Source organism: Clupea harengus, chromosome 15 (assembly GCF_900700415.2).
Source record: "Clupea harengus chromosome 15, Ch_v2.0.2, whole genome shotgun sequence".
Lineage (NCBI taxonomy): Eukaryota > Metazoa > Chordata > Actinopteri > Clupeiformes > Clupeidae > Clupea > Clupea harengus.
Window position 1 is genome coordinate 3447341 of NC_045166.1, and position 22926 is coordinate 3470266.

The following is a 22926-nucleotide window of genomic DNA, read 5'->3' on the forward strand; positions in this document are numbered from 1 at the left end:
TCCGCATGATAGTGTTCAGAAGAACGGAGCTGGCCCTATCTCTGTCTCAGATCTGCACCTCTCAGCTCTACAGCCCAGCTGAGTGTCATAAACAGAGAGAGGTGATCTACTCTCCTTGACCCCAAATACTGGGACAACCACATGGCCTCAGTACACCAGCCCTCGGTGATCAACCATTAAAGTAAGACATTACAGTTAAACACATATAATAAACACTAACATATAAAGCACAGAAATCAACAATTGACATAAATGATCTAAACTCCTTATTCATAATGAACCAAAATCTATATTGCACTATAACATTCTATATGCTTCACCAACTAAGGAGTGTGGGAAATGAGCTAAGACTGTTGTATGCTTCTCATCTCAGTGCACTTCTGTGGTTTGGCACACTGCAACAGCTATTGCCTAAGAAATACACCTTCTGTAATCTGATTAAAGCATCATTGCTCTGTCAACCATATCCTGTTTTTCAACTGACTGAACAAACAGCAAGGAAGGCAGAGTTCTTAAAAAACATAAAATCTGAGTAATGCTGATGGCACCTTAACTCATATAGACACCCACCTCAGCTTATGACTCTAATCGTACCTTAACTCATATACACTCATATACAATAATGCAAGTGTGACAATTGTTAATGATGCTAATTTAAAGCAAATGCATATGTATGTGTATGTCCTCATGTTGGGAGCCAAGTTTACTGGTACTAGATAGTGTGAGCACATCACCTCTCTGCATTGGCTACTTGTTCACTTTAGAATTCAGTTTAAGACCTTGCTGATTGCTTCCAAGGCTCTTAATGGTCTTAGATCACAGACCAACTGATCCTTCAATCGGCTGTCTCTGTAATTGTCTGTAATTCTGTATTTTTGTCTTATTGTTTATTGTTGTCGTTGGTATGTTTCTCTTTGTGTGTCGGTATGGTTTTTTTTTAATTATTATTTTACTTTACATTTTAATGACCTTTTGTACAGTTGACTACTTTGGTCGGCTTAAGTTGTGTTACATGTGCTCTAGAAACAAACTTTACTTACTGTATGAATAAGAGACTTCAAAAGTGTGATGATGACTGCGATGATAATGATGGCAACAACTAAGATAAGGAAACATTATTTTGAGTGCTTTTATTTATATTTATTAAGACTAGAATAACTAGTAGGTAGGTAGTAGTAGCCTGGCTGGTTTAGAAGGCACACAGATATTAGCCTATAAACTTTGAACAAATAATATTTTATTCATATAATATTTACTGAATGACCACAGTATGTAATTAATGTTAATAATTCTAATTCTTAGGTTGAAAAAGACACTTCTTCGATGACGTTGCTCTCAGTCTTATTTACTCCCCTTTCCCCAAATGCGCCTCCTTAAAAACCACGGATGGTGACGTTTCCCAGCCCACAGACCTCTCCTCTCACAGCGCTACAAGCTGGGCCGCCTCGGAGAACTTACAATGTATCGATGGAAAAGGTAATGAATGCGGGGAATGGAATTTATCAATCAAACGCACGATGAGTCTAAAAACATACACGGACCTCATGACGCCAGCGGATTAGGAAGGTACGGATATATTTAAAGTATTACACGACAATTGAGGGTATTTGTGGTCGGGTTTCTGATGAAGTTATTCTCTCAAAAAAAATACAGTAATAGGTCTGCCCACTTTGGAAAATTGTTGCGCACAGATTTTCTGTAGTCTTCTGTAGTCTGAGGAGTCATTTCGTTGCTTTTTGCATTAACCGTAGTTTACTAGATTATGCCTGAAAATAATTCATTATTGGTTGAACACATACCAGTTTTTATGTAATAGCGCATTTGTTTGAGTCTCCAGAAGATCTTCAGTGACCATTTACTAAGGGACTTTCTTAACATTGTTTACATAAATGCAAACGGCTGCGGGTGGTTTGGTGTTAATGTGGGAGAGGATTATTTCTATGCATGGAAGTAGAAACATGAAGTAGAACACAGTTGTGGTTTCCACAGTATTCATTTCAGACCACAAAATTAGGTTTCTGTATGTGCCCTACTTTTCAAATAAGTGTTTCGAATTCAAAATGGATCAGATAATGGCTAACCAGGTGCTACTTGTTCTCCTAACAGCATTTAATGAACACACACATGAATGGACATGCTGTTTAATGATTCATTCTAGTGGTACAGGTTTGGAAAAATGGCTCTTTGGCTGTGAAATCACTGTTCGTGATCAAGTGCCTGGTAGGCCTAAATAAGATTTTTTTTTTTCATCTTGTCTTTGTGCTGAGAAAAAGACAAGCAGATCGAGACAAAACTTCATTTTCATCTGGTTTCTTTTAAAGCTCTAAATGAATCTGGCTGCCATGACTTTTCAAACACATGTGCATTTGGGTTCCTTACTCCAGAGCTTATGCAAGCTTCACTGTGCTCCAAGGCTGAGGTATTTCACTCTGTCCATCGGGAAGGAATGTGACAGGTCAAAGGTTAGGTGTTGCATTGCAATTCTTCACCTTTTATGCTAGACAGGACATGTCAAAACAATCAATCTAAACCCATAACAATATACTATCAAAAATCATATTTGAATTGGTTCCTCGTGTAAGGAGGCTTCTAAGCTGACAAAAAGCAAATGCTAATTCAACAGTGTCCAGGCATCTTGTATGTGACTGCCAAATGGTCTTCCATTGCCAGTGACGTGGGACTCTTTCACTAACATTTGGTCATAGACATTTAGTCCATAACACATCTTTGTACTCATAAAAAAAACCTCAATAATTTGAAGTCTCAAAATTAAGGTATGTTATGTGTATATTTCTAAGCATTTCTTCTATATCCAGACAGAGAGTACATATTGGTGGACTCCTATTCATAGATAAACTTTGTCATCAGGAAACGCTATAGTATTATGGAGGCGTCTGAATAAAATGGAATTTTTGGTGTGTTTGTTGTTGTTTGGTTATGAGTGCGAGCCAGAAATCAAATATCTTATTTTCTTAAATCCAACGTCAAAGAATTAAACATTTGCATGATTTTTTTTTTGTCATACATTTTTAGAACTACAGCTCAGCCAAAATAATCACTTGAGCCCAAATGATCAGGACTACAGCTGTATCCAATTACTCAAGGCATGCAGAGCTTTTGGGAGAGAAACTGGGAGAAATATGGCTTTGTGGGTTCTGAAAGAAAAATTCTCTTTTCTTCTTCTCTTCTGTTCCCTCACAGCTGAGAGTCTGGAAATGCCCCAGCGCTGCCCCTGATGTCACGATGAGAACCTACACCCGTGGGGCCCCCACAGTGTTCTTCATAAGTCTGCTGTGCGCCAACCTCGTCCCGGCACTCGCAGAGATCGACTCCACCGGGGGCATCCCTTTCTTGGGGGGCAACTATGACGGGCATCCCATGCTGTACTTCAGCCAGGCGGACGTGGAGGACCTCCAGCGCGCCGCCGCCGAGACGCATCAGGGTATAGCCAGCCGGATCCGCGAGGCTGGGGAGGCCATGCTGGAGCACCCGGAGGAGTACCTGCCTCCCTGGAGCCCCGCAGACTTCAGCGCCAGGTGGAACGAGGTGTACGGGAATAACCTTGGAGTGCTGTCCATGTTCTGTCTGCTCTACCCACACCGGGCCGGCGCCCTGGATTTAGTCACGGACTACATGGAGAGGATGGCAGCTCAACCCAGCTGGTGTGTACTGGTTGACTTTTCTTTGCTGCTTTCAGATACAGACTCCCAACATTTTGGTTGGTGTAATTGGGTCAGAGAGAGGTACAACTTTTGCATTAAATGAAACCTTATGTGTCTTAGGGATATCTTGGTTGAAATCATACCTGTCACAGGTATACAGTGTTGTGTGCCCAGGTCACTTTAGGTTAGCATGTGTTTCTATCATCAACACTGAACAACATGGTTCCGCTAGACAGGATATCCCTTGTCTCTGTTAATGTCCAACCCGAGCAGCCTACAGCATGTGCTCCTGGGAATGAGACTGTAGTGGTGCTTTACGTTGTGGACGTTTCCTCCATCCATACATTTCTAAGTGACGGAGCAGTTGGAGAGCACTGTGGTCCAGTAGACCTGTGGTCCAGGAAATATGTTTTGCAGCTGTTTGCCTTCTCTGCTGAACATGTCCGCATTCAGAGGAAATGAAATGGGCAGTAGTGAGCTGAATATCCTGTGGCTGTGTGAGGCGAAGACCTCTGCTTTAGAACAGGTTGCTGGCCGGACGGAGCCAGAGCCAGCAGGGTTTAGGAACAGATCTCAGGGCTGCATAGATATGAAACCAGTGCAGCAGGCTACATACATTCACATTCAACTGCTGTGAGTCTTTAAAGTGAAACTATTGTCTTCACAACTTCACACCACTGTTTTATTACCTGATATTTGAGAAATGCATCTGTTAGTGCATTGCAATATTAAGGCAGAGATTGGAGTACAGTTTGTAGTTTTTTGTGCTGGAGGACAATTACTGGAAGAACTGTGTGGACTAAGATGCAGTGTAGTTGCTTAAAGCGTTGACCAAACGTAGCTGCCACAAGTGCCCGACGCCTCACTTCAATACACAGTGCAGCCCAGATCAGTTAGTGGGGAGGGATGCCAGGCTCGTTGGAAGATTCCAGATGCACTTCTCTCACAAGCTGATTTTCGTAGTTACTGACTATTATCTTAGATAATCAATATTAGCTATAGCTGTTGGAATATAAAGACAGATAGCGTAAGTATTTTTTTTAAGGATCGTGTAAGTTACAGATAATTAATTAAAGTTACAAATAATGTATTAGTAATTATTTGCTCTAGTCACCTGAGTAAGGGGTAATGTGAAATATTTTAAAATTTTTGTTTGAATTCTCAATTTGCCTTTGCCCACATATTGGATATAAGATGGATGGACATTCCTAATGCATATTTCAGTGGTGCTTTGAAGACTTTTGTTGTGGTTGGAAAAGTCTGCCATTCTACACCACGCTAAACATAACAGCAAATTTTCACTTCCCGCTGTATTTCTGTCCTCAAAGATCAGTGCTCTGCCGCTGTTGAAAAATTGAAATCCACCAAGCATGTGTTTTCACACTCTAACCAGGCATAATATGAGGTTCTTTCCTTACACACACTTTCATTACAATCCCAGAACCTCTCAAGAAACCTTAAAAGTGGCTATAAAAAATTAGTTGTGGTGTCCTTGACCCTAAAATTATGTTTCCGAACCATATTTTTTCAGTAAACCTCCAACTTGGAGTGCACACTTGGATTGCTGGGTAAAACATAGACCTTTGTAAGACTTGGGATTTGTTAAATTATTTGCTTTGGGTCAATGTATTCCTTTTATATATGGCGTTCATAACCCCATGCCTTATGTTACTCTGAACCATCTTAATATTTATTTTCTTTTGCCTCAGTTTCGGCTTGCATCAGTTTCGATGCTAATTTCTAACATAATAACCCAAACTCTGTAGACAAAACAGTAAACAAAATAGTAATTAGCACAGGGACTGCAAATGCAGAATTTATGGATATTTTGAAGAACCCATCAAAGTGCTATTTGCTTTTTGACAATTACAATTTCAAAGTCATCCCCAACACAAGATGCCAACATCTTGCTTCTTCAGTGACATGCGTTTTCTTCCCCAGGTTGGTGAAAGACGCCCCGTGGGACGAGGTCCCCATGGCTCACTCCCTGGTGGGCTTCGCCACGGCCTACGACTTCCTCTATGAGTACCTGAGCAAGCGGCAGCAGGAGCGCTTCCTGCAGGTCATTGGCAACGCCTCCCGCTACATGTACGAGAAGTCCTATCACCGAGGCTGGGGCTTCCAGTACCTGCACAACCACCAGCCCACCAACTGTGTGGCCCTTCTAACGGGCAGTCTCGTCCTCATGACCCAGGGTGAGTATCCGTCACGTTCAGATGGACTCAATGTTTTACACAATCATACTATGTCAATGTACTCTGCTTTGGGAAGGAATTTCTATAGCTATCAGTACAGCAGGGAGTCTGATTTCTTTCTGTGTTTTGGTACACACACATATTTATATAGAGACAGGTCTATAAAAGTATTATTTGTTTGAAGTGTTACAAAGACGTTACAAAATAAGGTTGGTTGATACAAAACGTAATGGAGAATCTGCGTATCCCCCTCTGAGCCCCAATATTACCTTTAAATTCTGATTGACAACGTCCCCAGCCCCAGTGCACATGCTTTCGGTAAAATGTCTTAAGGGAAGCTTTGCCAGTCCCTCTCCCTTGAGGGAAGAAGCATTCCTGACTGGAATTTCAGTTCAGTCGGCCTGAGGTCATTCTCCATTGCTCCACTTAATCCCCCTTAATTGTTTCTCCAGTGGAGCAACTCTCCACATGATTCCATAACATTCAGCATGGACTTTCCGCCTTCATACTCTCCTTTCTGCGGCACCCAAAAACCACTGGCTGGACTATCAGAAGACAATACAACCACTCAGTACACTCCATCTCCTTGATCCCTTAGAAAAACGTAATTGTGCTTGCTTAAACAACATTAATAGTCTGCTGCTTTAACCAGGGGCATGTAGGCTACAGTCTGGGGCTGAGTGTTGTTCCTAGCCATCAGCAGTAGGAACAGCTTGCTCTGTTTACATGAAAAGGCTCCTTGTACAAAAGGGCAGAGTTGATGTGAAATAAATGACAACAGGCTCTTGGAGATTGCTGTGGTAACTGTGGTGGTTTCTTTTCCTCACAAACTGCTTTATGGCGGGGCACGCTGTGGTGCAAACAGACGAGGAATGCTGGGTCAAGAGGATAAAAAGCACTCACCTTCATTTACTCCCCCTGTTGTTTAGACCCAAGGAGAGAAAGAGTTGCTTTGCCAAGGCAGGAAATGACTAGGCACTATGCAAAGGTACACAGCTGATGTTGCATTTTTAGGCTGGTGATTTCGCTGTGTCAGTTCAACTGCATTATTTGGTCTTGACACGTGGTACTGATTAACATACAATAGTTGTTCGTCTCAGACAATAGTTTCACTGCTGAGAGACGAGAGTGAGAGAAAGGAGAAAGAGAAGAAGGTGGTTGGAAAAGGGGGTGAGAAGGGATGAAGCCGAGGCCAGATAAGATCACTGGATCAGAGGACTCTCGTAAGTGCATTCCAGACGCAGGTGTCTGCATGTTTGCACACAGATGTGGATTTAGATTTACAATTTGTTGTCTTCTGTCTTGTGGTAATTTGTATACCTTTTCAGTTAAATTATTAATCACACGAATATTCTTCAAAAACATTATATAGAAACTTCATAGAATATATGCAACCGATATGAGGGAGACCTCCGCCCATGCGGTATCCTCTGATGAAAAGAAAATAAGAAAAAAAAAAACGTTATGTAAGAGAGTTTCAAAGCTATTTCAGGCCTAACGTTGGCACATGCTGTTGGCTACTTTCCTCAAGAAAAAGCTTAAAAGCTTCCAAATCTCTCCCAGGCTTACCGGCCCATTTCGACCCACTATGCACCCAAAGAAATAACAGCACCATTGACAGCTATTCTTAGGTGGAATGCCTATGGACTGGACTGTTGGGATTCATCTTAATTTAAAGTTCATTGTTTAGTCACGGGTATCTCAGAAACAGGGACAACCCTGTACGACTCTCATGGATTTGTTGGGAATAATTGTTCTAGTTTGGGACTCCAGATTCCCAGGTGTTGTGAGGATCAGCAGTGGTGAAGGCAGGGCTAATCCATCGGCATGACAACAACATTATCCTGTCTTCTAGTGATGTGATAAACAAGAGCGCTCATTAGCTTCCAGCAGCATGAACCCAGTGACTCTGAATCCAAAGCATTAGTGTTTGCTGCCTCAGTCCTGCTGGGTTACGGGGCCCCGAAAAGCTACTTTTGTGGACGCATCCAAAATGAAAATTCACACAGGGGAAAAATTCCATTAACTGTGTCTATGCAGAAAGTGTTGCTAATCCAATGTACAGTATATATTATTACAACTCAGTTTGAAAGGAGAAGGCCTTTTTGTTTGCTAGAGGAATTTTGGAAGTGTTGGTTGGGGCACTACAATGTGGTGTTTCTGCATTTAGCAGTATTTAGAGTATTTCTCAGTACCCTGACGGCATTACCTTTGATCATGAACAGCCACATGCCTGTGGATCTGCACTGTGTATTCTGAGTTTGAATGTAGACGCCATTTGTTGGTGAACTGTGGTAGGGAACAGGGGGAAGGAAAGCAGAGGATACCACAAGTGATCTTTAGGATCGGAGTTCCATGAACCTACAGACAGATGGAAATTATAATTCAGTGTGTGAATAGTGCTTTGACTATTCGACTAAAGTTGACGAAACTCCAAGTTTCCTTAGAAAGTGATCATTCATTCACAAGCCACAGTCACTTTCCCCATCATAGCAATCTCTCTCTCTCTCTCTCTCTCTGTCTCTCTCTCTCTGGCATGTATGAAATTCTAAGACAGTAATACAATCATCTTACAGCCAGTGTACACACTGAGGAAATTTGATTTAGTGACATTAACGTACTTTCAATACGCATGGTATGTTTAACATACACATGATATGTACAGTCAATAAATACATAAGTGACAATATAACTTCCATTAGTCCCCTCCATTATTCAAAATGGAAGGGCACACGTCACCCCGCTACTCACTGACCTCCACTGGCTGCCTGTGGCTGCTCGCATTAAGTTCAAGTCACTTATGTTTGCCTACAGAGTGCTTGATGGTTCTGCTCCCACCTACCTAAATGCTCTTGTAAGGGCAAATGTTACACCCAGGATGCTGCGCTCTTCTAGTGAGCGTCGTTTGGCACTGCCGTCTGTGCAAGCACGGCAGTCCAGACTATTCTCATTTGTAGTTCCACGTTGGTGGAATGAACTACCTAGCACTACCAGAGCAGGGGCGTCCCTCTCTACCTTTAAGAAGCTTTTGAAGACCCAACTCTTCAGAGTTCCCGTCCTAACTGGCACTTCGACTAGTGCGTAACTTGCAATTACAGCAGTTACATTTCTGCACTTCTTTCTTTTTTATTTCATTTTGTTATATTTCTTATGTAAAGTAGTATTTAGTGTTACACCAGGTTCTATTGCTCGTAGCTTGATTGATCTCTCCCTTGTACGTCGCTTTGGACAAAAGCGTCTGCTAAATGACTAAATGTAAATGTTAAAACCCTTCTAGGAATCACTCATGCATACATGACGGAATAAATCTAAATGTGTGAATGTAAACACGCTGTGGATGTTTCCTCCAGGTTATCTGCAGGAAGCGTACCTCTGGACCAAGCAAGTTCTGGACGTTATGGAGAAATCCATGGTGCTCCTTCAGGACGTGACTGACGGGTCGCTGTATGAAGGCGTGGCCTATGGGACTTACACCACTCGCTCCCTCTTCCAGTACATGTTCCTGGTCCAGCGCCACTTTGCCATTAGTCACTTCGACCATCCATGGCTTCACAAGCACTTTGCCTTCTTATACAGAACTCTACTGCCAGGTGAGGCTCCAATGTCACTCTTTACTTCCGTGTGCTTCTAAAGTCATCTGTTTATCAGTCATTTCCAGAAAAGGCATTTAAGCATGGTCTCTATGGCTTATTTTATCGATTTATTATCTTTTTTTATTAGCTTATCTAATAAAACGCCAACTAAGCCTTAGCTACAAATGGAAACAATTGAAATATTTATGACATATTTTTCCTAATAATCATGAGCCTGTTATTTCTGTCCCAAGTGCCTGCATAACTGTGATCCCGACCACACTCTCACAACCACACACACAGTTCATAAACAAGCTCATAAACACGTCTACTAAGCACACATCTTGGGATGCCACACTTAACACTTAAGGGAAACACTAAATGTCAGAACAAGACCCATAATCCACAGAACCAGGAAGTCACCATCCTAACTCACCCCTACAATAGACAGGCAGCAGTGGCTCCCAGTATGGAGATATATTGTAGAGTTACAGTAAGGACATTTAAGTTACTGCTTAAATGCTTTCTGAACACTGACGTTAGCTCTACAATTTATCATAGTGCTGGGATGCCAGAAAAAAACACAGTAACAGCTTTCGTTTGGAAGAGAGAGGTCTGTATATATCTCTCAAATTCAAATTCAAATTCAAATAAAAAAAAGGCTTGTTTTGGCATGACTGCATACAATACAACGTTGCCAAAGCATGTTTACATAAAATGTACAAGCACAATTAACATAAATAAATAAAAACAAACAATAAGTCTAGGTGGTAACAATGTGGTATACATCTCTCTCTCTCTCTCTCTATATATATATATATAGATATATGGGAGATTTTGGCCAAAACAGTTCTGATACACTCTGAACTCTTACATGCTAGCCTGTAATCTTTGAATATACTATACATGTTTTGCACACTAATATGTACTGTAAATGTGTTGTGCGCATTTTGTGCTTGTATTAAATACCCAATAATTGTGTCATGCGCACAGGCTGGCCCATAAGGAAATATACAGAATTCAATGTCCGTTATGGTGTAATCCACACATATTAAGTGTTGATACTTAATTTGAAAAACATGATCATACGTTTTCATTTGGTATTTTGCGTTTTATGTGTTCATGTTTGCATCCAATTGGTTCCCATTTGTTTCCATGTGTGGGGGTGAGCCGTTATCAGATGGCATCTGCTTTTCACCACAGAAGTTTAATCAACACATTTGAACCAACTATAGATAATGTTACATAATAATGGTGATGTTCTGTGTTTTAGTCCAATAGACAAGGCTGATAGAGAGAGGAGAAGCTGATAATTAAAATTCATAGAGGTGGATGTTTTAATATCTAACGATAGCTTCAATTAAGTTATTCATTAATAATTTATTGAATGTCATAGCAAGCAGAGTAACATAACCAAAACTTCATATGTGATATCATCGAATGCCTCACATCATGGTTTATCAAATTACTTCCTGTTTTGCTCTCCGTCGCTCTGCTTCCGTGCACCTCAGATTCAGATTACAGCTGTGTTCCAATGCAAACTGCAACTACATGTAAATCCACTCATAACAAATGCAATATAATGAAAATGGTTTAGCGAAACGGTTGTAGGCTAATGCTGTGTAATGCTCAATTTGACGTACGTAAACAGCTAACATTAAGCTAACATTTGGGGGAAGGGGTTAAGAATTTTCTGTAAACTACATATGTGGTATCATCGAATGCCTCACGCCATGTTGGTGCACACAAAGTGCTGTGAAAAGCAGGCCAATATTCTCCTTACTGAATACCCCTACGTATATACTTTTATTACTGTTTTCAGCTTTGTCTTCATTCTAAACACAGATGCACACTAATTTGAACTAAAATGTTTCTACTACATTGGAAGTCTAACAATAGTATTGTATAATATTTAATACCATAATGCTTCTAAGCACACTGTAGTGGCACATTACTGGACATAACTTCATTGAAGTGACACATATAAATTGAATTGAAATTAAAAGGTTCCTGTGTCCAGACCATTAAAAGCCACCTCCAATAGTGTCTCTCTGCTTCCCTTGATGACTCCTTCAATACTTGATCTAGCCGCCCCAACCACCCCGGACCCTACTCATTTTCAAACCCTGGTTACGGCGTATCTCCTTGCTTCCCTTGTTGATTCTTTCAATACTTGATCGAGCCAGCTGACTAGTTTAGCTAACAATCTTTACGTAAGTCAAATAGAGCATTACACATCATTAGCCTACAACCGTCTCACCGTCTCACTATAGCGTCTCACTATACCGTCTCACTATACCGTCTCACTATACCGTCTCACTATACCGTCTCACCGTCTCACTATACCGTTTCACAGTATATTGTGTTTGTTATGAGTTGATTTACATCGAGTGGCAGTTTGGCATTGGAATACAGCTGTGTAACAATCTATCTGCTCCCAGTATGAGTCTGAATTGAGTAATGAGTACAAAGGGGCATGTGAATGACATCACAGTCTCGAGCTTTACAACAATTGGCTGGGATACTTGATGTCCCTGGTACAACATAATAAATTCTCACATAAAACAACAGTAAGGCCATACCATTTGACTGATGGGCTTACAAGGCTTTATGCAGTTATACTCGGCCGATATTTTCAGCCAGGCAGAATCCTGATGGGGAAGTAGGCTGTGTCTTATTGTGGAGCACTCAGCACGTGCCCAGATTGGGATTCCACATGTGTGCAGCTCACCCTTCTTTGGTGACCTCTGGAAGTGATCAGGTGACGTTGTCCTCCCATGACAGCACTGAGAGGCCCGTTGGAAGGTCAGGGCGAGGGCAGCCATGGAGAAGGCCGACGGGTCAGGCTTGGGCATTTTACAGCTCCCTGTTAAAAGGAGCTGTATTGTGCTTAGACTGAACAGCCTTCATGTATTCACCAGGGCCGCTGTGCATGATGCCTGGGCCCACGCCAATTAAAGGAGCAATATGTAGCTCGGAAACCAAGCATTTTAAATCGACACTGAATTCAAAATTCAAAATATTGGAGGGTGTTGATATTCCCCTCCCCCTCCTCCCCAGACTCGAAGCTCACATGGGTTGCCAGGTTAAGGACACTGAACCTACACAAACTAGCGCAAGATGAGCTCAACATTAAGCTTGGCAAGCGGCAACAGGTCCTACACTATAAGTAGATCAGCTAATGTATATATTTGCAGTGTTTCCATTGTTTGCAAATTATGAACCAGCTCATATGATTCTTATTTTCACTCTGTCAGTGTTAGCTAGATGAATGGCAGACTATGTAGTCTACGTTAGCCAAATCTAAGCCTGTTATCCCGAAATAGGCTGCACACCGGAGTTGGAGTTATGGCTTTCTGGGTCCCCATAATGATAATATATTGCTCAATTTAACAGATAATGTATAAATCATTTCACATCTATTTCGGATTCGTAGCCTTCTGTTATTCCTTGTTGCTGCCTGATGCAGATCTCAGTTATGATGCGCTCTCACCAGTGTCCAGTGAAGCCAGAGAGGGCTGGTCAGGTGCCGCTGGTACACCAGGCAGAGAGGGCTGGTCAGGTGCCGCTGGTACACAAGGCAGAGGGCAGAGAGGGCTGGTCAGGTGCCGCTGGTACACCAGGCAGAGGTCAGGTGCCGCTGGTACACCAGGCAGAGAGGGCTGGTCAGGTGCCGCTGATACACAAGGCAGAGGGCAGGTGCCGCTGGAACACAAGGCAGAGGTCAGGTGCCGCTGGTACACCAGGCAGAGGGCAGAGAGGATACGCTAGACAGAGAGGAAGAGCCAAAGGAAGATCGACAGAGAGAGGAGAGAGTGTCTAATGCTGGTAAATCCACTGATTGTCACAATATTGAATAAAACCCTTATAAAATGGGTATATGGTTTCTATTCGATAAGACTGATGGATAACTCGGGATGGGAATGAGTAACGTGTCTCTATTTGGACGTCAGTATTCGTTCAACGTATAGAGTAATCGCTTTCCTAAATTGACTCAACCTTGCCGTTTCTGTCGCAGGCTATATTTCTGTCACGCTGGTTGTTGCCAAGGTAGGAGACACTCCTCTGGTGAGTGATAGCAATACATTAGCGTGTGCTCACATGACTGCGTTAGCCAGCTCTACTTGGGATCACTTTAGCAGCTGTGTGTCTCAAATACTTACTGCCTTGATAACCCAGCTCCACACATACCACAGGGTATGTAAGCTAACCTTAGCTGAAGGTCAATGCTTACTGTTCAGGAGAAAATGAGCCAAGTCAACATCTGTCTTAAAATCCTTCTGGGATCTAAGCTGTCTCCATATTGTGGTTGACAATCACTTTTAAAATCTAAAGTCAGCGTTATGTAAAAACAATCCGCTGGCACTGACACAAGTGAGTGACTGTGTAAAGTAAACCAGCCCCTAAGATCACTGTGAATTTAGGCCCTTATGTTGCCATTTTAGAAGCAAAGTCATGTTTTAGGTCCTGATTCTGCACTAGCTTGCTCCTACTGAAAGCAGTGCCAAACCATTCCGTCTTTCTTGAGACATAGTAGGGCGTATAGAGTTTTTTTATAAGTTTACTTTAATTAACAAGCACTTTTTCTAGCCTGGTAAATACTTGCTTACATTTACAAATGGTCTACTGTAGTGGCTAGCAAGCCAGCTAACTAACATAGTAGCCTACTGCACATGATGGGAACCACATGTTGACTAATGTGGAAAATGTAGCAATGACAATGTGCCTTTTCTGCTCTTTTGATGCCTCGGCATGTCTTGTTCTGGAAAGCCATTCGTTCTCTTAACTGTACGTCATCTTTTTTTTCTATTTTGCTTATGAGAACAAGATCTGTGGAGCTTAATATACAGCTACCCTTGAGACCAAACCATTTTGCAATATAATAGGATGACATGTTTAGACTACATATTGTAGCTGGAAGATAAATTAGTTGAAGGCAAACATCATGTATTCAAACCACTTTCAGAAACGCTTTCAGAGAGAACTCTTTGTCTAAATATTCCACCAATCAATGACTAACATGTTCGAGTGTAACATAGTTGAGTGTCACTCTCCCTTCTGCCTTGACATACTGAGTCATTTTCAGCACTTGTGTTTATTCTTTTGATGTTGTTATCCTTGGCTTTCTAGTGATGTATTGTGATAACCTAGCAACCGCTAGTAAATATTTTTTCAGATTATTTTTGCCACCAAACTGCTTTTTATCTCCTCAGATCTTTAGAAGGAGCTAAATGAACGAGAACCATGTGTTTCATTTCTTTACACTGACAAAGCAATTATTCACTCTGATTCAGTTCAACAATATGTGTGTTCAATTATATGTCAGGGCTATTCAGACATGTGTTATGTGTTCAAAACAGACTGGATTGATAATGTAATTATGTGTCATTTTTACTGGGGAAATGATTTTATTGTCTGTATCTTCTTAGTGACGTGATGCATATATGGTGCATTGAAGTTCATTTTTAGATGTTATACGATCTCCCATGGACCTTGCTCTTTTCTCCTCAGGATTCCAGCGGAGTGTTGCCATTGCAGACTCCAATTACAACTGGTTCTACGGGCCAGAAAGCCAGCTGGTGTTCCTAGACCGATACGTAATGCGAAATGGCAGTGGGAACTGGCTTGCAAACGTGATCCAAAAGAACCGTGTGCTGGAGGGGCCGGGGCAGGCAGGGAAAGGCCAGAGATGGTGCACACTGCACACAGAGTTCCTCTGGTAAGGGATTACCCAATCAAACTCTGGCATACCTTTTGTTATGTTCTTTTAACTCATAAAATGATATTTGTGAATAATTATATCTATTTTATATTCTACAGGTATGATCCAAGACTAACACCCACACCTCCTCCTGATTATGGAACATCTAGGCTTCACTACTTTGAGGACTGGGGAGTAGTCACATATGGGAGTACTTTATCGGCCGAACCCAACCATACCTTTCTCTCCTTCAAGTCAGGGAAGCTGGGAGGGCGTGCCATATATGACATTGTACACAAGAACAAGTACAAAGAATGGATTAAGGGCTGGCGGAACTTCAATGCAGGGCATGAGCATCCTGACCAGAACTCTTTCACCTTTGCTCCAAACGGGGTACCATTCATCACAGAGGCCCTCTACGGCCCCAAGTACACTTTCCTCAATAATGCCGCCATGTTTTCCCCTGCTCCATCAGAGAGCTGCTTCGCCCCCTGGGAAGGTCAGCTGACGGAGGCCTGCAACTCTAAGTGGCTGAAGTACAAGCACGGCCCAGCAGCAGACTGCCAGGGCAGGGTGGAGGCGGTCCTGGAGAGGCAGGGGATGGTGTTCATCCGCGGAGAGGGCAAATCTGCCTACAGTGAAGAGCTGAAGATACAGAGTTATCAGAGGAATCTCCTCCTGCTCCACCCTCAGCTGCTGATTCTGGTGGATTATATCAACTTGGAGACGGACAGCCCAACAAGGACCATGAGCAGCTTCTTTCACAACACTGATCAACCTTTCAAAGACATCAACATGGAGGGCATTCACGGCGCCTTCATCAAACAAGATGACGATGCCTACAAAATGTTTTGGATGGATGACACGGGCCATAGCGAACGAGGAGTTCTGGGATACAAGGGTTATCCACGTGGATACCCTTACAATGGCTCCAACTATGTGAATGTGACCATGCCTCTGAGGAACTCTCACAACAGAGTGGCTTACATCTTCCATGGACCAGGGGTGGAGGTGCAGAGCTTCAACATGCGAGGGGATGCAGAACGACTGGACATTTATCTAACAACCAAGGAGCACTCCTACACCATCTACCTTCTCACCGGCGATAGGGCAAGCAAGCCTCTATTTGCCATGGTCCTGGCCGACAACAAGAAGATTGTGTTTGAGAAGTCGGCGGGAGTGAAGGAGAGCGAGCAGGAGGAAGTGGAGGAGTACGTGAACGTGGTGGAGGACAACCTTCAGCACGTCAAGCCCGTCTTCCAGCACCAGGAGAGGCAGATACTGGCCCGGGTACTCAACACAGACAATTTCCGCAAGACTGCAGAGCGCCTCCTTCAGTTCTCTGACAAGAAGAAAACAGAGGAGGCTGTGGAGAAAATGTTTGCTTTGACCAAGAAACAGGGCAAAGGTAAGGTTGGCAAGAAAGGTAATCTTGGAGACAGACTTTCAGACAGCCTACCGGACATTTTTGCTTTGATTGAGGGCAGTGAAAAGAAGGAGAGGCAGAGGACAATGAAGCGTGTGTACGAAGAGATCCCGGAGGAAGGGGACGGCGACTCTAGGGCTTTTGTGGATTACTCCGATATCCGCAAAGGCAAGAAGGCCGGCTTTATAAAGGGCCGGAAATACAAGGAAGTTCATATGCTGGCTACAGCCAGGAGCGAGGACCTGTCCAACACCACCTCGTATATACGGATATTCCTCATTCTCAACATTGCCACTTTCATCCTGCTCCTGGCTCTGCTGTTGACCCGCTTCCAGAGAGCCCAAAGCCTGCACACACAGAGGTGTTTCTACGGCGTCCTAATCATTGACAGTTTCATTCTGCTTTGTTTGTACTCATCCTGCTCTCAGGCCCAGTGCTGAGCCCCGCACATTGTGGTGTCGTGATGTTGTTAATTTAATCCACACTCAACACCTCTGCAGTTTACAGAAGGTCAATATGTGTTGTACACCCGACCTGAGCCAACCTAATGGGGGTGTCAAGGAAATGTTAATTCCAAATAGGAATTGATAGATTACCATGTTTAGCCAGATCACCTTTGAGATTGTAAGCTTCTGTGGAGCTTTCGAATGAAGTTTGATTGAACTCTGACATGCCAACAGGACTTCCTGCCTCACATCAAAGATCTCCCAGGCTAGCCACTAACATGCAGAGATGTCATGTCACAACCTATGCAGAATGCTAAATGACACAGAAGGGTCAATTTCCTGTTTCTCAAGAATATATAAAAGTGTATATATGTCAAAGCAAGATATATTTTTCAAGTTATTTTATACTCTTTGTAATTAAAATACAGAAATATGACTTGCATTTTATTGTGTAGTCCTTTTTACCCATTTTACAGTTGTACCATAATCAATACCACATCAATATAAAACATATCCTCTCATCTCTTCAGACCTGTTGTGTGATGCACGATAAGATTATGAAAACATCATACAGACAAAGATACATATCTGCACCTCTCTTGAGTTTGTGATAGAGGCAGGATAGATCCACAGGCCCATGGGTGCAGGAATACCTAAAGGTCCCCTCAACCAGGGGCTGAGCCAGGAGTTGAAAACATTTATGGCTTAAACCCAGATAAGTTGTCACGAAGGCGTAGGGGGTTTTGACGTGTACACACAATGTTAAGGCAGATCTGTAGATGGCGATATTTCCCCAGTAATAGAACTTATGCTCCATTCATTTGTCGGTCCAGTCAGAGAGACATAAATAAGATTTGGGGCTTTTGAGAAAAACATTCGGGGCTTGAGCCCCAGAAGCCACAACCCAAAGATTGAAAAAACATTACATATGGTTACACACTTAAATTGAGAATGTATTGCATTTTTGTCAGAGTGAACCTTCAACCTCTTTGGACCCTTAGACTGGGCTTGCAAGGCCTTGATCCATACAGAGCTGTATGAGAATGACAGTCAAATAAACAAACATGACTGGCGATCACAAGGTAAGTTGGCTAAATGTGCATTTGAAATAGAAGAAGAATCTGATGAAGACTTCTAAATATATCAGCGCTAACCTGCTGTTTATTTTAGTACACTTCTAAATAGGTGTACTGTCATTCTAATAGGTGTCCTTGGTATTTTCACAGTGTCAAAATTGTGAATCATGAATTTTCAATAATGTAATTGCAAATATAATTCCATCAGGTAATTTGTTGTTATTTGTTTCTGATCTGAGACCTAGGCTATATAAGCCTATGGAAGAGGCTTCTGTATGACATGGGAGATATGAATGCAATCATGATCTCCGAGTAGACACAAAAAACTCTGTCATGCCACTGACACTGTTGTCATGGAAGTTTAGGTCAAACTAAAACAACAACGAAAACGATGCTGGCCAATGCTGCCACCAAATGGAGATTTTATGATAACTCATAACTCAGTCACACTCCTGCTTGAGAGTAAATCACTTGACAGTGTCACTTTGTGAAGCAGCACCAGTGATTTAGGTTGATAGTTTTTTATGATTTCTTAAACGTTTTCCAAAACCAAGTGTTTTTTTTTTCAGTACTCAAATAACACATTTCAGTAACAAATTCCAGAACGATATACACAACATGCAATATACCTCTTCTCATCTCTTAATAAATTAAATAAATCATTCAAAACTCGCTACACTCCATACACACTACTGTGAATAATTAGGCTGCCCTGTACAGTTTCAGTGTTACATTGCACTGCACAGAGTATCATCACAAAACCATGTCACAGTAGACTGTAATATCTATAAACACAGTTTTCGAAAATACTATGGGCTACAGTTGTGTTGCAAGAAATCGTAATGAGTCATCCTATCCACAAGAGGGCGTTGGCTTTGTGCTCTACTCGTTAAGTTGACACAGCCGGTTTTCATACACTCCTCCACTGCCTTTTCATGATGGGGTCTCGGTTTGGACGCATGTTTAGAAATTTTAATATAGAAAATCGTGCTTTTCGTGAAATAGGGAAGGAAAAACCAGTGGCTGCTCCTCGACACCCAACTCCAGAGAATACGTCTGAAATCGCCCAGGGTAGGTATGAATGTGAGTCACTGTGAGGCAATCACTTGTGTAACCGTTAACTGGAATAGTGTAAATTAAGGAACTTTTAACGTTAAAGTTCACAGTTTTCCAACTGGCGATATAACTTTGGGTCGGGGACTCACCTGGAGCCTTCATTCCCTGTTTTGGAAAGTAAAATCAGGCTAGACGTTAGCTTTCTGACATTGAATTGTAGCTATGAGCAATGACGCCAGAACAATCTAACTAACTTTACCCGCAACATCATGACATAACGTTGACATGATATAACATTACCACTTTTGCTAACGAAAACAGCGTTCAGTTCTTGCATATGACCCAGTTATCTAAACAGTTTGTTATCCAAGCCAAATGATGTAAGATGGGTAGCAAGCGCGCTTGGTCAGTCACATGTTTTCTCTCAAGGTACGCAGCAAGGTTAACTTACGTTCAGTCCATCCGGTCATTCGGGGCAACCCAGCTAGTCTTGGTTAACGTGACAATCGTAGAGTTCAAATTATTCGTGTATGCCATCCTGTAAACTGTATTGTTTGAACATTTGGAAAATCTCTGTTTTTGCCTTTAGAAGTCACACAGGAAATCCATAAGAAGAATGACCCATTACTGTCCTTATTGAAGACTGTCTATGTGGACTCAAACGATCCGGCATCTCAGGTACATCTCATGTCTCTCCCAAAGCCTTTGTTTTGCAGAGTGACCAGTGGACAGTGATTTCTGAGCTGTCGTTTTCGGATTGTGATTATATGTTGGCTGCAAATGATGGATACATTTAACTTTCTGGTTTAACTAATCAAGAGTGCCACTGTTTAGTCAGCTGCCTGGGGACCTCACTAGTAGGAGTGCGAACTTCTCACCTAGACGTATTGGAAGCATATGATAATACTTTGGAGACACTCCTTTGCACTACATGTTCAGACGGTTACCAAAGGCCAGATTCAGCAGCAACATCCTCCTGTGTTGATATGTGTTCCCTTTCACGTTCACTGTTGCAGTCTTCTGCCTCTAGGGACTAAACATGGCCACAAACTTCACTGAAGTAAACTCTTCAAATTTAAGAGGTTTTCTGTCACTACAGCACTTATTTAATCTGAATTTTCCACCAGAACAATGAAACAGAATGCATTGCCATGAAAATTGTTATGTTTTTTTTTTTTTTTTTATCCCCCATGCCTAGCCACATAACTAACAGTTGTGCTACAATGTGTCATATATGTCACTGTATGTGTTGTTCCTTCACAGAGTTTGGTGCCACAGACGGAGAAAGAAGAGGAGGGCGAACGCCGGCAATTGAAGTTCAGTTTACCGGGTGACCCATATGGTATCTGTGACATCACAGATGTCCCCAAAGGAAAACTGTCCATTGTTGAAGCGCTTAATGCACTCAACAGCCACAAACGTGCACCTCAGACATGGACTCCGGAGAAAGTGGCCCAGGAGTACTCTTTAGACTTGAAGGATACTCAGGGGCTTCTGACCTTTTTTGTCCCCTTTGAAGTGAAAATACTACCACCCAAAGGGGGTGGTACCCAACAGATTAAAGACACTTAGGATCAAGGAGCGCCAACTGTATTTATGAGATGCAAGCTATGTCAAGGTTGTGAATGTGCATGGATATGTCGTGTTTATTTTGATATTCTGAACACAGAACTATATCATTATTCTGCCTCATAGTGGAGTACAATTATTTATTGATATATGATATACTGTCTGTAATAATATGTGATATAGGTAAAAAAAAGTATTTTGTTCATTAAGAGTGAAATGTTAGTAGTTTGAATGTAAAGACGCACAATACTTTGTATCAAAGCCTGTTTGACCAGTATTTGCTAATGAATTACATCCTCTGATCTACAGACAATCTTTCAGTAAATATCTGTAAATGGAATTATAAATGCTTTGTTGGCCTTAATCACTGAATAGATGTGCTTAGTAGAGACGATAGATGTGCTGCTCCTCTTGGCTTGATGCGGTAGTGTTTCTGAGCAGTAAGCCTGGTGTATGTACGCCAATGAGCACATGTCTGATATGCTGTTGGCCCTTCAGCAGCTCCGACCTGCCAAATCACAGACTCTACAAGCCCTCTGCCCTGTGGTATCTGCCTCCAAGATGTTAGCACCTGATCCTTTAAGTCCTGTAAGTGTGTGTGAGGTGGAGTCGCCATGGATCAGATTGGTTCTTTATCGTATCTCACAGATGCTCGATTGGATTGAAATTTGGGGGCCGGGGCAACACTTGTGTGACAATGTGTGCTGCAGGGCAGGGGCATAGTCCTATTCATAGAGGCCACAGTCATCAGGGAGTACCATTGTCATGTATCTGGTCTGCAGTGATGTTTAGATAGTTGGAACATGTCAAAAGTGCGGACATTGACACCAAATAAAACTTCATTTCAAGGAGCCGTTGTGATTTGACCTGCACCGTATGTCTCATGCTTGAAGGGGCTGTATGTGTCAGCCCCATGGACAAGTCCGTGAGGTTATTGACATTTCCATCCCCTCCTTTGGTTTGTGCTTTGTAGCTAGCTTGCTAGCTGAAGGGTGGAAAAAAAATAGAGGGCGCTGTGGTGACATTGCTCAGCTGTAACTTATTTCACCCACTTACAGAATACCCAGTATGCCACTAATAGTGTGCATGCATGTGACTCCCTCTAAAAGACCAGTTACTAAAATTGTTTCCCTCAGTTATGTGTAGCACGCAAACTGGGATGTCCAAAATTCCATTTCTTGTTCATAGGTTTTAATTGTGTAGGTTATAGGCTTAAATGTCATTAATTAAACCTAGCATGTGTACATTTGTCTGTAGACTTTCATTTTACAAATGTTAGTGTTGTTCCTAAACTTATTTAACTTAACCTCAGTGTTATCAAGGAATAGGATACTCTTCACGTTGGTAGATAAGTAGGAGGCTAGGTGACCAGCACAAAACTGTTAAATACTAGTAGTGATCTGAAAAACATTAAACCATCAAGCCATACAATTTTTTAAGGCTTCACACACTCACATTTATAGGCCTATTTTTGTCTTGCTCATAACATGCCAGCGCTACAGTGAACAAATTGAGCATTAAACATTGTCCAGTTTCACCAAATCTATCAAAAGTAATTTATATGTAGGATTATTCTAGCAATTGCTGAGATAAAGAAAATTTGTGTTGGCTCAATTTGGTTGCAGGATGTTGAAGTTGGACAATTACCCATTTGGCCAAATTAAATTGCCATATCCTAAATCCCCACCTCATGTGGCACTGCACAGTTCCCAAGTTGCTAATGTTCTTTTACAGCTTCATTATAGCGTACTATTGTCCAGGACCAGCTGTGTGTAGAATGTGTAGAGCCAAGACTGTCGGAACACCAGAGGTTTTTTTTTTTACCGCACACACTGAATGGACACCTAGAGGACAACATTGAGCAATTAGCAAAATTTGACAAAAAGTGTATTGGATTAGAATCGCGGACTGTACTTTTAATATGTCTTGGCAACAATAAGTGTCTAAATCTCACCACCTCTTCACTGGTGTACCCCTGGGCTTGGTACTTAGACCCCATCTCTCTTCTGTCTGTATGTATGTGTATGTGGCTGATGCTCATCTGTAGGCCTACTTGTCCTAGATGACTACAATTTTGGCATGACTCATTGGATGAAGGATCATCACCTTCAACTCAATCTTCCAAAGGCTGAGCTCCTGTTTTTTCTAGGTAATTGGGTATTGTGACTAAGACCAAATAGGTTTGGCCTCCATTTCAAGGTGTTGTCACTTCACTCTCATATT

At 42.1% G+C, this 22926-nt stretch overlaps 2 protein-coding genes across 2 annotated transcripts; both read left to right on the forward strand.

Annotated features, from left to right (window-relative positions):
- The first annotated feature begins 1267 nt into the window (after positions 1-1267).
- dse (dermatan sulfate epimerase) lies at positions 1268-17438 on the forward strand. The gene is made up of 6 exons (XM_012821412.3): positions 1268-1566; positions 3202-3662; positions 5604-5857; positions 9208-9447; positions 14941-15148; positions 15250-17438. Exons 2-6 carry the CDS (start codon positions 3244-3246, stop codon positions 16994-16996), a joined length of 2868 nt encoding a protein of 955 aa, XP_012676866.1. The 5' UTR covers positions 1268-1566; positions 3202-3243; the 3' UTR covers positions 16997-17438.
- Positions 17439-18948: 1510 nt separating this feature from the next.
- ndufaf4 (NADH:ubiquinone oxidoreductase complex assembly factor 4) lies at positions 18949-21554 on the forward strand. The gene is made up of 3 exons (XM_012821411.3): positions 18949-19149; positions 19724-19812; positions 20398-21554. The coding sequence occupies exons 1-3, from the start codon at positions 19014-19016 to the stop codon at positions 20704-20706; spliced, it is 534 nt and encodes a 177-aa protein (XP_012676865.1). The 5' UTR covers positions 18949-19013; the 3' UTR covers positions 20707-21554.
- The last annotated feature ends 1372 nt before the right edge of the window (positions 21555-22926 follow it).